At 43.5% G+C, this 13,913-nt stretch overlaps 1 protein-coding gene across 50 annotated transcripts in view; it reads left to right on the top strand.

Annotated features, from left to right (window-relative positions):
- MADD (MAP kinase activating death domain) overlaps positions 1-13,913 on the top strand; it is a 39,151-nt gene that overhangs the window by 19,239 nt on the left and 5,999 nt on the right. For 16 of the 50 annotated variants that reach the window (XM_032360104.1, XM_032360093.1, XM_032360110.1 and 13 more), the window contains 9 exons: positions 259-350; positions 905-976; positions 1,358-1,516; positions 4,532-4,640; positions 4,923-4,985; positions 5,223-5,343; positions 5,446-5,551; positions 8,349-8,459; positions 10,073-10,180. In XM_032360104.1, the coding sequence (XP_032215995.1) occupies positions 259-350; positions 905-976; positions 1,358-1,516; positions 4,532-4,640; positions 4,923-4,985; positions 5,223-5,343; positions 5,446-5,551; positions 8,349-8,459; positions 10,073-10,180 (941 nt within the window). Of the gene's footprint in view, positions 1-258; positions 351-904; positions 989-1,357; positions 1,517-4,531; positions 4,641-4,922; positions 4,986-5,222; positions 5,344-5,445; positions 5,552-8,348; positions 8,460-10,072; positions 10,181-13,913 lie in introns of all 50 variants that reach the window. The other 34 variants (XM_032360089.1, XM_032360091.1, XM_032360096.1 and 31 more) reach the window with 5 other exon arrangements.

Consider the following 13,913-nt stretch of genomic DNA (forward strand, 5'->3'; position numbering starts at 1 on the left):
TTTTAGAATGATTTGCTGAGAATTTTCTCAGGTTGTGGAGATGGCTGCAGAACCCCTTGAGGCCAGGTTTCATTTGTCCTACTTGGTTCTTCAAGGCATCTGGGGACTTCTTCCAGTGGGGCCTGATGTGGGGGCAGTCCCTGGAAAGGTGACTGGGACATGCTGAGGTGTGTGACCTGGCTGTGAGCTGTCCCACTCCCTTCACCAGCCTGCCCCTTGCCTTTGTGTATGGAGTGACAGAGGTTTTCCCCTACCCAGGGCCCGAAGTCATCAAATCCGTCTTTGAGACAGAGGAGAAAAAGTCCCAGATCAGTGCGGACAGTGGCGTGAGCCTGACATCTGGTTCCCAGGTTTGTGACAACCTTTTTGGGAATTGTGAGCATTAAATTTGCAATCTCAGAATACTTCAAGTTAAAAAAAAAAAAATGCATGCCCAGTGATGGGAGAATGATGAAATAAGTGTAGTACATACACGGAATATTACGTTAGTATCTACTGAAGACTGTGTTTTCAAAAATCTAGTGACACGGGAAAATGTTTTACAAGGCTATGTGCAGTATGATTCCCATTTTATTTTTAAAATGTTTGTAGAGACGAGTGAAAGGAAGTATACTAAAACCTTACCAGTGATTCATGTTAGTGGTAGGTTTACGGCTTATTTCTATTTCCTCATTCTTTCGTGTATTTTCTATAGTGAGCATGTATTTCTTTAGTGTTTATTATTTTTCATCAATGCAAGTCATGTATATTTTATATTGAGGAAAAAAATAAACGTCTCATGACCTGTTTAGGGATGACTATAGTAGGTTGGGGTTGAGAAGGAAGACAGTACAGTATTTCTTAGGAAAACTGAGAGTGGGTGGGACACCTCCTCTAATGTGTCCGAGTCCCCGTGTCATTTCAGAGGACTGATCCAGACTCTGTCATTGGTGTGAGTCCAGCCGTTATGGTCCGAAGCTCAAGTCAGGACTCTGAAGTTAGCACCGTGGTAGGGGAACACCACACTGGCATCGTGTGGGTGGGGTGTGAGTCCCCCTTTGGGAAAGGCGGGTGATTTCTCGTTTGGAGGCTCTTAGTCTCGTGTCAGCTTGGTTCTCACGGTGGAGATGCTCACCTGGCATAGGTCTGTGTGTGCGGGATCAGACCCTGAGATTTCACCCAGGGCTTCTCATCTCGTAAAGAAGGTACTACCAGAGGCTCTCTGACACACCTTTGAAGTGCAGTGCTTTGCTTGTTTTTGGTTTTGTTTTGTTTTGTTTTGTTTTGTTTTTGATGGCAGTAGAGAGCTCTAACAGCTGGGCATTTCTGGGAGCCCTTTGCTGGGGAATATCCCTTATTACCTTTCTTTCCTTTCCAGGTGAGTAATAGCTCTGGAGAGACCCTTGGAGCAGACAGTGACCTGAGCAGCAACGCAGGTGATGGGCCAGGCGGTGAGGGCAGCGCCCACTTGGCCAGCTCTCGGGGCACCTTGTCTGATAGTGAAATTGAGACCAACTCTGCTACCAGCACCATCTTTGTAAGTTTTGTTTACTAACAAAAGGAGGTCATTTATTTCATGGGAGGGGAGTGGGTTAGAAAAGAATGAAACATTAGGGACAATTAGAAGGAAAAGAGGAAATAAGGAATGGATTATCCCCATGTATTTGGCTTCAAAGAAAATGTTTTTAAGGCTTTTTTCACAGTTATTTTACTTTACAATCTGGGGCTTTAAGGACCCTTTCCTGGATCACTGATGAGTTGGACTCCCCTCCCAGGCACATTAGGGCTTCAAATCCTATGTAGCAATTATTCCCATATTTACAGTTAGACAAGGAGGTAGGTGTCTTCGTGGCAATGTCAGGGCAATGACGCCTCTCATTTTGTGTCATTCTGCCAAAAGTGTGGTTTTATTCTGGTCACTACTCTATTTATATAGCAATTTTTTTTTCTTTTTTAGACATTTATTTGACAGAGAGAAAGAGGACAAGCAGGGAGAGTGGGAAAAGCAGGCTCCCTACTGAGCAGGGAGCCCAATGCAGGGCTCAATCTCAGGACCCTGGGATCATGACCTGAGCCGAAGGCTGACGCTTAACTGACTAAGCCACTCAGGCGCCCCTTTTTATATAGCACTTTAAAATAGCATTTTAGGGGCGCCTGGGTGGCTCAGTGGGTTAAGCCTCTGCCTTTGGCTCAGGTCATGATCCTGAGGTCCTGGGATCAAGCCCCGCATCACGCTCTCTGCTCAGCAGGGAGCCTGCTTCCTCCTCTCTCTCTGCCTGCCTGTCAAATAACTAAAATCTTAAAAAATAAAATGAAATAGCATTTTAGGGATGCCTGGGTAGCTCAGTCGGTTAAGAGGCTGCCTTCAGCTTATGTCATGATCCCAGCGTCCTGGGATCGAGTCCTGCATCGGGCTCCTTGCTCGGCGGGGAGCCTGCTTCTCCCTCTGCCTCTGCCTGCCACTCTGCCTGCCTGTGCTCTCTCTCTTTCTGACCAATAAATAAATAAAATCTTTTTAAAAAATAAATAAAATAGCATTTTATTTTCTCATATTTCTAACAGTTATTTGATATTTTCATTCATTAAAATATTTATTAAGTGATTCACTAAGTGCTATATTCTGTAAAGAAAGAGAGTGAATAAGATATTCTCACTCTCAAGAAGTTTGGAGTTGAGCATGTTGCTGTACTCATCTCTTCTGACAGGTGAGGGGAACAAAGCCTTAGGAAAAAAAGAACTCTCCCTACATCCTACCAAAAGGCAGTGATCAGTTGGAATTAAAGTAATTCTGTTTAGTCCTTGCCTTTAGACACACTGCATTTTGGTGTATGCGAGGCTCTTGAGGCAGCATTAAGCACTTTAATACACTTGTCACCTTATTAGAGTTGAAAATGAATATCCTTTTTTGTTAAATTTTTTAGGGGCTCCTCGGTGGCTCAGTGGGTTAGGCCTCTGCCTTCGGCTTAGGTCATGATCTCAGGGTCCTGGGATTGAGCCCAGAGAGCCTGCTTTCCCCTCTCTCTCTGCCTGCCTCTCTGCCTACTTGTGATCTCTGTCTGTCAAATAAACAAAATCTTTAAAATAATAATAATTTATTTAAAAATTTTTATTTGAGTTAAAGAGAGATTGTGAGCAGGGGTAGGGAGAAGCAGACTCTCTGAGCAAGGAGCCCCATGCAAGGTTTGATCCCAGGACTCTGGGATCATGACCTGAACTGAAGGCAGACACTTAACCTACTGAGCCACTCAGGAGCCCTGAGAATGGTATTCCTTATAGGAGCTTAAAGGTCCTTATCTTTGGTTTGTGGGGAGAAGGGAGGATGAAATTTAAATGAAATGAAGTATTTAACACCAGTGATCATTCCCACCCTCAGGGCTTTCCGAGTATGTGTTTCTAATAGGGCAAATGACATCCCTGAGCAAAGGTAGAAAATGGGACTGAGAGTCATCCCATTTGAATTAATGGCCTTAACTCTCCTTGAGTCTAAATAGAAATTTTAATGAGAGTATTTTAAATCCTTCTAGTGTGCCTCCATTCTGGATGTTAAAATAGACATTATGGGATAGAGGTCTTGCAAGAAGCCATTCGGCTGTGTGTGGCCTTTCCTGGCACCTTCCTGGGACAAATTCATGCTTGTTCTGTGCTGATGGGCAAGGGCTGTTTTTGTACAGTTGATTTGCCAAGAGCAATTATCTAAATTTCTTGGCTCAAAAAAAGAAGGCTGTTTTAGCAAGAAATAAGTTATATTAAGTCAGTATGGTCCATTGAACAAAGAATTGGGCTATGAACCCAGACTGGCGTGTAGACACACTAATTAGGTGTTGCCTCATAACCTTTGATCAGTCGCTTCTCTGCTCATGCTATTGCATGCATTGTGAAATGGACATGAAATTTGCCTCTTACCCACTTGAAATCTTTTTTGAATGAATAGAGAGTCTAATATTGCAGAAACGGCAGGTAAAGTTAGTGATTTTTCTAAGGGGCAGATATTTCTAAGAGATGGTAGGAAGGAGGAAATTAACATTTATCCCATCCAGCCATGTACCAGGCATTTATATGTATTTTCTAATTTAATTCCCATAATGGTCCTACAAGGTAGATATATTCTACCCTTCCTTTGACAGGTGAGGAAAACAAGACTCAGAGAAGCTAAATTTTACGCGTCAGGTCACACAGCTAGTAAGAGGCAGGGATCTGAATCTTGGTCAGTCTCTCTTCAGAACCAGTGTTCTCTTCTGTTGCATCATGCTGCTACAGAGGATTTGCTTCTTATTTATTCATTTTAAAGATCAAAGAGTCTTACAGAGACTCTAGGGTAAAGACAAGGAAAATGAAAATGTGATTGCATGTTGTAGGAGGCAACAGCCCAAAACAGCATTATCAGATTGACATCTGGTCCAATCCTTGAGGCGAGCATCGAGCACAAGCAGGACTGCTTGAGTGCATGTTGCTAGCAGAGGTTAATGGGTGTGTGGGCCTCTTAATGCGCTGTGTGGTTTACGTTGCCCTGACCATTGGTACCTCGGGCAGCTAACCTGTCACCTCTTTGTAGGGGAAAGCCCACAGCTTGAAGCCAAGTGTCAAGGAGAAGCTGGTGGGCAGCCCAGTTCGCTCGTCTGAGGATGTAAGCCAGCGAGTCTATCTCTACGAGGGACTCCTAGGTGAGACACAGACTGGGAAGGCCTCTTGCACTGGAAGAAAGCTGGACTCAGCTGGGGATGAGGGTAGCGCTGAACATGTAGCTGCTTAGCTCTGGGCTGATCTCAGTGCTGATGTTAGAGGGTGTGTTTATATCTGCAGAAGGTGACTTACTGGGTCTGGAAAAGGCAGTAGGTGAACACTGGAAGAGACTAGATTTTGGTTTTAATCAACAGCCTCTGTCTTTCTGTCTGTCTGTCTTTCCTTTCTTGCAACCATGGTTCTTCCTGCTCACAAATTGGCAGGAAGGGACAAAGGATCGATGTGGGACCAGTTAGAGGATGCGGCTATGGAGACCTTTTCTATAAGTAACCACCTTTCTTTGTGTGCTGTGTTCATCCCTCCTCCTTGGGAGGGGCTGGGCCTCACTTGGAGGAGCTGGGGCTGGTGGCAGGAATGTTAGTTTTTGGGTGGAGAGGCTCACATTTGCTTTGTCCTAGAATTTGTCCTTTTTATCTAGAGCTTACTCTTTCCTTTGGTTTGGCAGCTGTATTCTTTATATGTTAATGTTAAATAGGCCCCTAGAAAAATTCTGTTCCACACAGGCAAAGAACGTTCTACTTTATGGGACCAAATGCAGTTCTGGGAAGACGCGTTCTTAGATGCTGTGATGTTGGAGAGAGAAGGAATGGGTATGGACCAGGGTCCCCAGGAAATGATCGACAGGTATGAGACTTAGTGAATGCTTGAAAAGTGCAAATTCAGCCTCTTCCAAGTTAGTTCTGTGGTCTCTTGCCTAAGAGCTGACTTTGCTGGTCTCCTGCTCAGGTACCTGTCCCTGGGAGAGCATGACCGGAAGCGCCTGGAGGATGATGAAGATCGTTTGCTGGCCACGCTTTTGCACAACCTCATCTCTTACATGCTACTGATGAAGGTAATGTCGACTTTGCTTGTGCCCGGCTACTGCTGATGCTGGAAGGACAAGGCCTGTTCCTATGACCTAAATTCTGGAGCAGTTGGGAAGCTGTCAGAGCATCTTACTAGGTCTCTCTTCCTGATTGAGAGTGTGAGGTCTCGGGGTGCCTGGGTTGCTCAGTCGTTAAGTGTCTGCTTTTGGCTCAGATCATGATCCCAGGGTCCTGGGACTGAGCCGCACATCAGACTCCCTGCTCAGTGGGAAGCCTGCTTCTCCCTCTCCAGCTCCCCTACTTTTGTTCCCTCTCTCTCTATCTCTGTCATAAATAAATCTTTTTTTTTTTTTTTTTTTTGACAGGCAGATCACAAGTAGGCAGAGACAGGCAGAGAGAGGAGGAAGCAGGCTCCCCACTGAGCAGAGAGCCTGATGTGGGGCTCGATCCCAGGACTCTGGGATCATGACCTGAGCCGAAGGCAGAGGCTTTAACCCACTGAGCTACCCAGGCGCCCCAATAAATAAGATCTTTAAAAAAAACAAAAAGAAAAGAAAAAGAAAGTGTGAGGTTGCTACGGCTCACACATGCTCTGTTTGTCTAAAGCTGCCAGGCTGTTGTACTGAGGAATGTTGTAAAGATGATTGGTGATTCTATTCCATTTGTTCATTTTGAATTGTATTTTCTTATTTATTTATTTATTTATTTATTTATTTTTAAAATTATGTTATTTATTTATTTGACAGAGAGAGAGAGATCACAAGCAGGTAGAGAGACAGAGAGAGGGGGAAGCAGGCTCCCCGCTGAACAGAGAACACAACGCAGGACTTGATCCCAGGACCCTGGGATCATGACCTGAGCCGAAAGGAGAGGCTTTAACTCACTGAGCCACCCAGGCGCCTCTTATTTTCTTATTTAAAAAGATTTTTTTGGAAGGCTCCTGGGTGGCTTAGTCAGTTAAGCATCTGCCTTCAGCTCAGGTCATGATCCCGGAGTTCCAGGATCGAGCCTCACTCTGGGCTCCCTGCTCAGCAGGGGACCTGCTTCTCCCTCTGCCCCTCGCCTTGCTTATGCTCTCTCTCTCTAGCTCTTTCTCTCTCTCAAATAAATAAATAAAATATTTTTTTAAAAATAAATAAAAAATAAAAAATAAAATTTTAAGTAATCTCTGTGCCCAGCATAGGACTGGGACTCACAAGCCCAAGATTAAGAGTGGCACACTTGGGAGGTCTGGGTGGCACAGTCAGCTGAGCATCCAACTCTTGGTTTCAGCTCAGGTGATCTTGGGGTCATGGGGTTGACCCCTGTGTCTGATTCTGCACTCAGCGTGGAGTCTTCGTGGGACTTTCTCCCTCTCCCTCTGCCCCTCCCCACCTCTCTCTCTCTCTCTCTCTCTCTCTCTCTCTCTTTCTCTCAAATAAACAGGGGCACCTGGGTGGCATTGTCAGTTGAGCATCTGACTCTTGGTTTGGCTCAGGTCGTGGGTCAGGGTCAAGGGATCGAGTCCCACATCGCGCTCCCCACTCAGCAGAAAGTCTGCTTCTGTCCCTTTCTCTCTCCCTCTGCCCACCTTCCCCACCCTGGCCCTCACTCACACATGCTTGTGTGCTCCCTCTCAAAAATAAATGAATACATCTTTAAAATAAATAAATAACTCTTTTTAAAAAGAGAATTGTACACTCTACCAACTGAGCCAGCGAGGCACCCTGTTTATTTTGAGTTTTATTTTCATTTTTTATTTATTTTTAAAGATTTTATTTATTTATGTGAGCAGAGGGAGAGGGCATGAGCAGGGATGAGGGAGAAGGAGACTCCCCACCGAGCAGGGAGCCTGACATTGGGCTCAATCCCAGGACCCTGGGATCATGACCTAAGCTGAAGGCAGACGCTTAACTGGCTGAGCCACCCAGTCACCCCCTATTTTGAATTTTAAATTGGCTTCCTTTGCTAAGTAGTTTTAGGATGCCAGTAGAACTCCATACAGAATACGATGAATTTAAAAAATAGTTTCTAAAATCTTCGGATAGTCAGAATTCATTTTTCAGCACTAGCCCTTTATCATATAGAATTTTCCATAGGTGTAAAAAGAGCTACTCGTTAAAAATTAATGGCACGTTCTGGGTTGACTTGGTTGTACTTGTTATAGCTGTGGAAGAACTATGTTACCAAATAGAAGAGTCCTGCTTTGAAAGGGAAGCATAAGTTTGGGGTTGATGGGTAGAAGAGAGTTGTTTTGCGAGTGAGTCCCTAGGTTTCTTCTCTTTCTCCTCTCTAAACATGCAGGGTTTAGTTGATCTGACACAGAAAACACCTGACAGGCTGACTTAGTTTGTTTCATCTCTCTTCTCTGGTGAACTCCAGGGGTCCCGGTGAACTCTGGTTGGGAAAGGGTGATGATCCTGAACCCCGGGAACATGTCTCTGCTACAGCCAAGCCAGAATGTTGCTCCTCTAAAGTCTCGTTTCTGAACTATACTCCAAGGAGCCCCAGGGGTTCTTATGGCCCTGTCAGGGCTCAGTGTTACAGTTGGGGATAGGGAGGAAGTGTCTCCTTGAACCCCAGTCCATTTGAACCAGACCTGCTCTAAAAGCTACTTATCTACAGCAGCCACCCAGAGACAGCCAGGGTTTTCCTTCCCAGCCTGTTGGCAGAACAGTTGAATGTTTTCTCTCATATTCAGTGATGTAGACTCGGAATTGTCTCACATATACGAAACTTGCTCGTACATTCCCCTCTATGTCATGTCTATGTCTGTGTCATGTCTATGTCTATGTCAGTTGCAAAGAGAGCAAGCCCTCATTAAGATCCCATTCGGCTTTGCAGGTAAATAAGAATGACATCCGAAAGAAGGTGAGGCGCCTAATGGGCAAGTCGCATATTGGGCTTGTGTACAGCCAGCAAATCAACGAAGTGCTTGATCAGCTGGCGAACCTGGTAAGCATGTCTGGGCTGTCCCCTAGGCTCCCCTCCCACTGGCACTTGTCACCTTCCAGGCTAGGGCCTTGTCACCTAATGCAGAGGCTTCCCCACGGGTCACTTGTTGGCGTGTATATTTTTAAGACCCACAGTTTTGAAAATAGGGCTTTGAGTCTAGATGAGGTGTTAGTCCCTCTGTTCTGTGACAGGATTCTCTGTACTGAACCATCCTGCACAGCCACTTCTGCGTGTGGTCTGTGGACTCCTAAGGATCCATGAGCTGAAAACTATTTCCATAATAGTACTAAAATCTTTGCCTTTTTGTCCTGGGTTGACATTTGCACTGATGGTACAAAAGCAGTGATAGCTAAAACTGCTGGTAACTTTCACACAGTGAAGGCAGTGGCACTAAGCCGTGCTGGGAGCCATGGGGCAGGGGGCACTCTCAGTTTAAAAAAGAGAAAGAAAAATAGTTGCACTTACGAATGTTCTCAGTGAAAGCATTCAAACCATTAATTTTACTAATCTGATCATTGATGATACATCTTTTTAATATTTTATGTGACCAAATGAGAAATATACAGGAAGTATTGTGCTACAGAGCAAAATATGATTGTTTCAAGAAAAAGTGATTGTAACAGTTTGAGTTGCAAGGTGAACTGTCAGCTTCATTCATGGGACATAATTTTCACTAGGAGGATTGACTAACTTTGGTTGTTCAGACTTTTAAGCTTGAAGCTTCCTGATATTTAAAGGCTTTTGTAACAAGATTGATGATATTAATCAGTGTGATTTTTTGATACTCTGTAATGAAATGTGTCAATATTTAGAAGAGCTGCATTACTCCTTAAACCCATAGTTTTTGAAAGGCCATTATGTGGTGTTACAAATTCAAGTGTGAGTAAAGATCCAATCAAAATGCAAGGTAGACAAAAGGATTTCATGCCACAAAGTACGAAATGTTCATTGACGGGTTTTCAGATTTCATATTGCATCTATGACAAACTGTTACTTCTAAAGTTTTGTTATAATTACCAAAGAAAAATGATCATATTTATCTGGAAAAGCTATTAAAATACTCCTCCCTTTTCCAAATATATGTCTGTGAGACCAGATTTTCTTTATATAACTCAACCAAACCAACATAACACAGTGGATTGAATGCAGAAGCAGAAATGAGAATCCAGATATTTTTTAAAGACAAACGTATGCAAAAATGTGGAACAATGCCAGTCTTCTCATTTTTTTGCTTGTTTTGGGAAATACGTTATTTTAAAAAATTACTTATATTACCATGTAATGGGTGTATTAATAGAATTCTTAATGACTTCAAAATTAATATTTACTTTTTCCAGTTTTAACTTCTAATGTGGTAAATATCCATAAATATAACTCAAAGAAACCTAAGCTTTCCGGAGTCATGAATAATATTTAAGAGGTATGGGAGTCCCAAGGCCAAAAAGTTTGAGAACGCATCCCTCCCTCATGGCCTGTGGCCAGCAGATGGCACTGTGCTCAGGAAGCTGATAGGAATTTACTTGCTGAAGTGGGGGATGGGGGCGGAATTCTTGGTCCAGAGAGCTCTGTGAGAGAGATTTACCGATGTCCTTAACAGATCTCTCTTTCCTCAGAATGGACGTGATCTCGCTATCCGGTCCAGTGGCAGCCGGCACATGAAGAAGCAAACATTTGTGGTACATGCAGGGACAGACACAAATGGAGATATCTTCTTCATGGAGGTAAATGCTAGTTCCTATGTCTCACAGGAACATTTGAGAGTCACAGGGAACTCCTAGACCGGATACTGGAATATTTCTCCCACTTAATCTCATTCATCTTCATGATCCAGTTATCATTAAATCGTCAGGCTCTTATGCAAGTAATATAATGGATAATTCACCGTCATTTCTTTTACATATGTGCTGAATAGATGATGTAGTCACACTGTCGGTAAGTCAGGACAGCTTGAAACAGTAGGCATTAGGAGTCTCGCTCTCTTTCTTATCCCTTTCCTCTCAATTTCCCCTCCCCTTCACCACTTCCTTCTGTAGGTAACCACTTCTGTGGTTTCCTTTGTATCTTTCAGTGGTATTTTATACAAACACACAAAAAATATAAAGTTAAGTTCCTTTTCTTTTTTCTCACAAGAAAGGTAATACATCATATCCACTGATCTGTACCTTGCTTTTCTCATTGAACATATCCTGAAGATCTCTATGTCAGTAAAAAAAGAAAGTTCTTTTTTTTTTTTTTTTTGATTGAAGAGGAGTTGACGTACAATGTTGAATTAGTTTCAAGTGTACAGCGTAGTGATTTGGTGATTCTGTACATTGTGCAGTGCTCACCATGATAAGTGTGGTCCCCATCTGTCACCATACGTCTCAATGATGTCATCCGCTGTATTCCCTGTGGCTCTCATTCTTTTTACGGCTGTGTCGTGTTCCATGGTGTGGTTGTACCGTAGTTGACTCACCGGTCAGTATATACGTGCCCTTGGTTTTCTTCACGTCCGTGCTGTCGCTCACCGTGCTGTCGTGCGCGAGGCCGCACCTGCTTCCCTCCACACACGCACAGGCGCTGGAAGAGCTTGCAGAGGGTGTCACCGCACCAAAGGGAAAAATGCATAGATGGCTTTGGCTGATAGGACTCTGAAGTAGCTCTTAACATCTAACAGTTCCCCTTCCACTCTGCCATTTCTTTCATTGAAGAAAGTGCCGCACGGAGTACCTCAGGTTCTAGACTTTCTGCTGGTTGCATCTCTTTAGTGTTATTAACACGTTTCTTCATCACTGGTATTTTTTATAAACACTAGTAGTTTTTCTAGGGGTCGGGTGAGTTTCAGATTCAGTATTCTGGCAAGAATACTTCATGGGTGGTGTGCATATTGCCTGTTGCCCCACTTGCTCACCTCTCTCTCTTTGAGATCAGTGGGTGTAGATACGGGCCGCCTGACCTGTTCCCTGTGAAGTTCCTCATCAGTCCTTTGAATCTGTCTATGGGTTTTTGCCATGCAGAATTGTTTTACTTTTTTTTTTAACCCCTCCCCCCAGCCCTTGGCAGAATCTTTTTACTTTTATGTAGTTGAATTAATTAGTCTTTTTTTTTTAATAGCTTCGGATTTTGAGTCATAGGTAGAAAAACCCTTCCTTATTCCAAGATTGTAAAGGAAATTGGCTTTGGTTTCTTTATTTCTAATTCTAGAATTAATTTTTAATTTTTAATTCTAAAATACCGGTTATTTTTAATTCTAAAATGAATGAAGGAACCAAGTATAACTCCTATATAAAGTAGTAAAATTAAATAATTTTACAAGTATTCTGTTTCCTTTTGGTTTAGTTGAGTTTGATTTTTACACCCACAGCTTTCTGAATGAGTGGTTTATCAAGTATGGGGCAGATGTTCTGCCCTGAAGCCGACACACATGTGTTGGTGTGGCTGAGAAGAGAGTCGTGTTCATGTCACTGTGAAGTTTTAGAATTTGGTTAGGTCTCTCCTCGAGCCGAGGACTAACGGGATATCTGCACCATAAAGAGGTGGCAGCTGATTCTCACCCTTTCCTTTTATTTTATTATTATTTTTTAAAAGATTTTATTTATTTGACAGACACAGTGATAGAGGGAACACAAGTCAGGGGGGTGGGAGAGGGAGAAGCAGTCTTCCCACTGAGCAGGGAGCCTGACACGGGGCTCAATCCCAGGACCCTGGGGTCATGACCTGAGCCAAAACCAAGAGTCGGACGCTCAACCAACTGAGCCCCCCAGGTGCCCCTCACATGAGAATTTCTATAGACTTCTTAATTTCATAGATTCTTAATGTGAAATTTCTGGATCAAGCTTATACAGATTTTAAATTTTTATAGATTCAGCCAAACACCATCGGAAAGACTATACCAGTTTCTGTCTCCACCAACAGCATAGATGAGTCAGGTACATTGTTACTGTCATCTCTCTAGCCTGAGAAAACTAGAATCGGACTAGGACTAGATTTCTAGTTTCTACTCAGCTATTATATGACCTTGTTCTTCATAAGGCTTTTGAGCCTCTGTAACTTCTAATAGTAGACTAAACCTGGTAGTTTTGCATATTCCTTTTTCATTCACTTTAAATTATGGAGCACATACTATAGGCCAAGGTACTGTGGGTATGTGGTTGTAGCAGTGAGTAAGCGAGACATGGTTTCTGTTGCCCGTATGGGGTTGACAAGCCATTGGGGAAGTCAGCTAAGGAAACGAAGTGTCAGGAAGTATGATGAGTGTTATGGGAGAAGATGCAGAGGGGCAGGCAGTGCAGGAATACATAGCAGAGGATCTAGGAGTAGTGGATGACCCCTTGGAAATGACCTTGGAGCTTACATTTAAAAGAAGTATGAATTACCAGCTGGAGTCGGGGAGGGGGACAGTTCCACGGGTATTTGAGGTGAAATGGACAGAACTTAGTGTAGTGAGAAGGAAAAAAGGAGTCTCACATCACTCCTTCATTTTTGGCTTGGACCGCTGGGTGAATGGCTTGGACCGCTGGGTGAATGCCGACTTCAGATTTGGGCGTGATGAGATCAAGGTGCTGCCTGTGAGCCATCCAGATAGAGGTTCAGGAACTCAGGAAAATGGGTCACATGTGGAGAAAGATTTGAGAACCATCAATGGGGTTGTGATAATCATTGTTACATTTTTTATATTATAATTATAATGTTATAGCATCTAATTATAGGGACTTCCTATGTGCCCAGCTTTTTTTGAAGAATTCTATGCACATTGACTTATTTAATCTCCATATGAGGAAATGCAGATGAGGCCAGCTTGTCCAAGGTGACCCAGCTAAGTAACGGGAAGCCGGGAACCTAACGCAGTCTGATCTGAGAGGGAGAATGTTGAATAAGAAGAGAACGTGAAGGGGGCACCTGCGTGGCTCAGTTAGTCGAGCGTCTGACTCTTGATTTTGGCTCGAGTCATGAGATCGAGCCGACATCAGGCTCCACGCCAGATGTGGAGCTTGTTTAAGATTCTCTCCCTTTCCCTCTGCCCCTCCCCGCCCTGACTCACGCTCACTAGCATGCACGGACACACACTCTCTCTCAAAATAAATTAATTAGTTAATTAGTTAATTAAGTACTTAGACTATTAAAAAGAAAATGTGAAGGAGAAGTTTGCCTTTTAATTTATACCTCCCTATATTATATTTTTTGCAGTAAGCATTGCCCATGCGTCACTTAGGTGATTAATTGTTTAAAAGATTTGTGCAGAACTAAGGCTAAACCAGTATTAGAAAATCATTGATTCCCTTTTTCCCTCCTTGCTTAAGCCTGCTGTAGTCTCCTGCCTTTGCGCGTCCACAGAGATCATTCCTCAGGGTGGCATGTGGCGGCATGAGATCCTCTTAAGATGAGAGCATATAAGAGGTGACAGACGTGGGTTGAAGTGAAAGTTGAAGCACCGATTGCGCCTCCTTCCCTGCCCGCAGGCTCCTCTCCATGATT

This window comes from Mustela erminea, chromosome 9 (genome assembly GCF_009829155.1).
Source record: "Mustela erminea isolate mMusErm1 chromosome 9, mMusErm1.Pri, whole genome shotgun sequence".
Classification (NCBI taxonomy): Eukaryota; Metazoa; Chordata; class Mammalia; order Carnivora; family Mustelidae; genus Mustela; species Mustela erminea.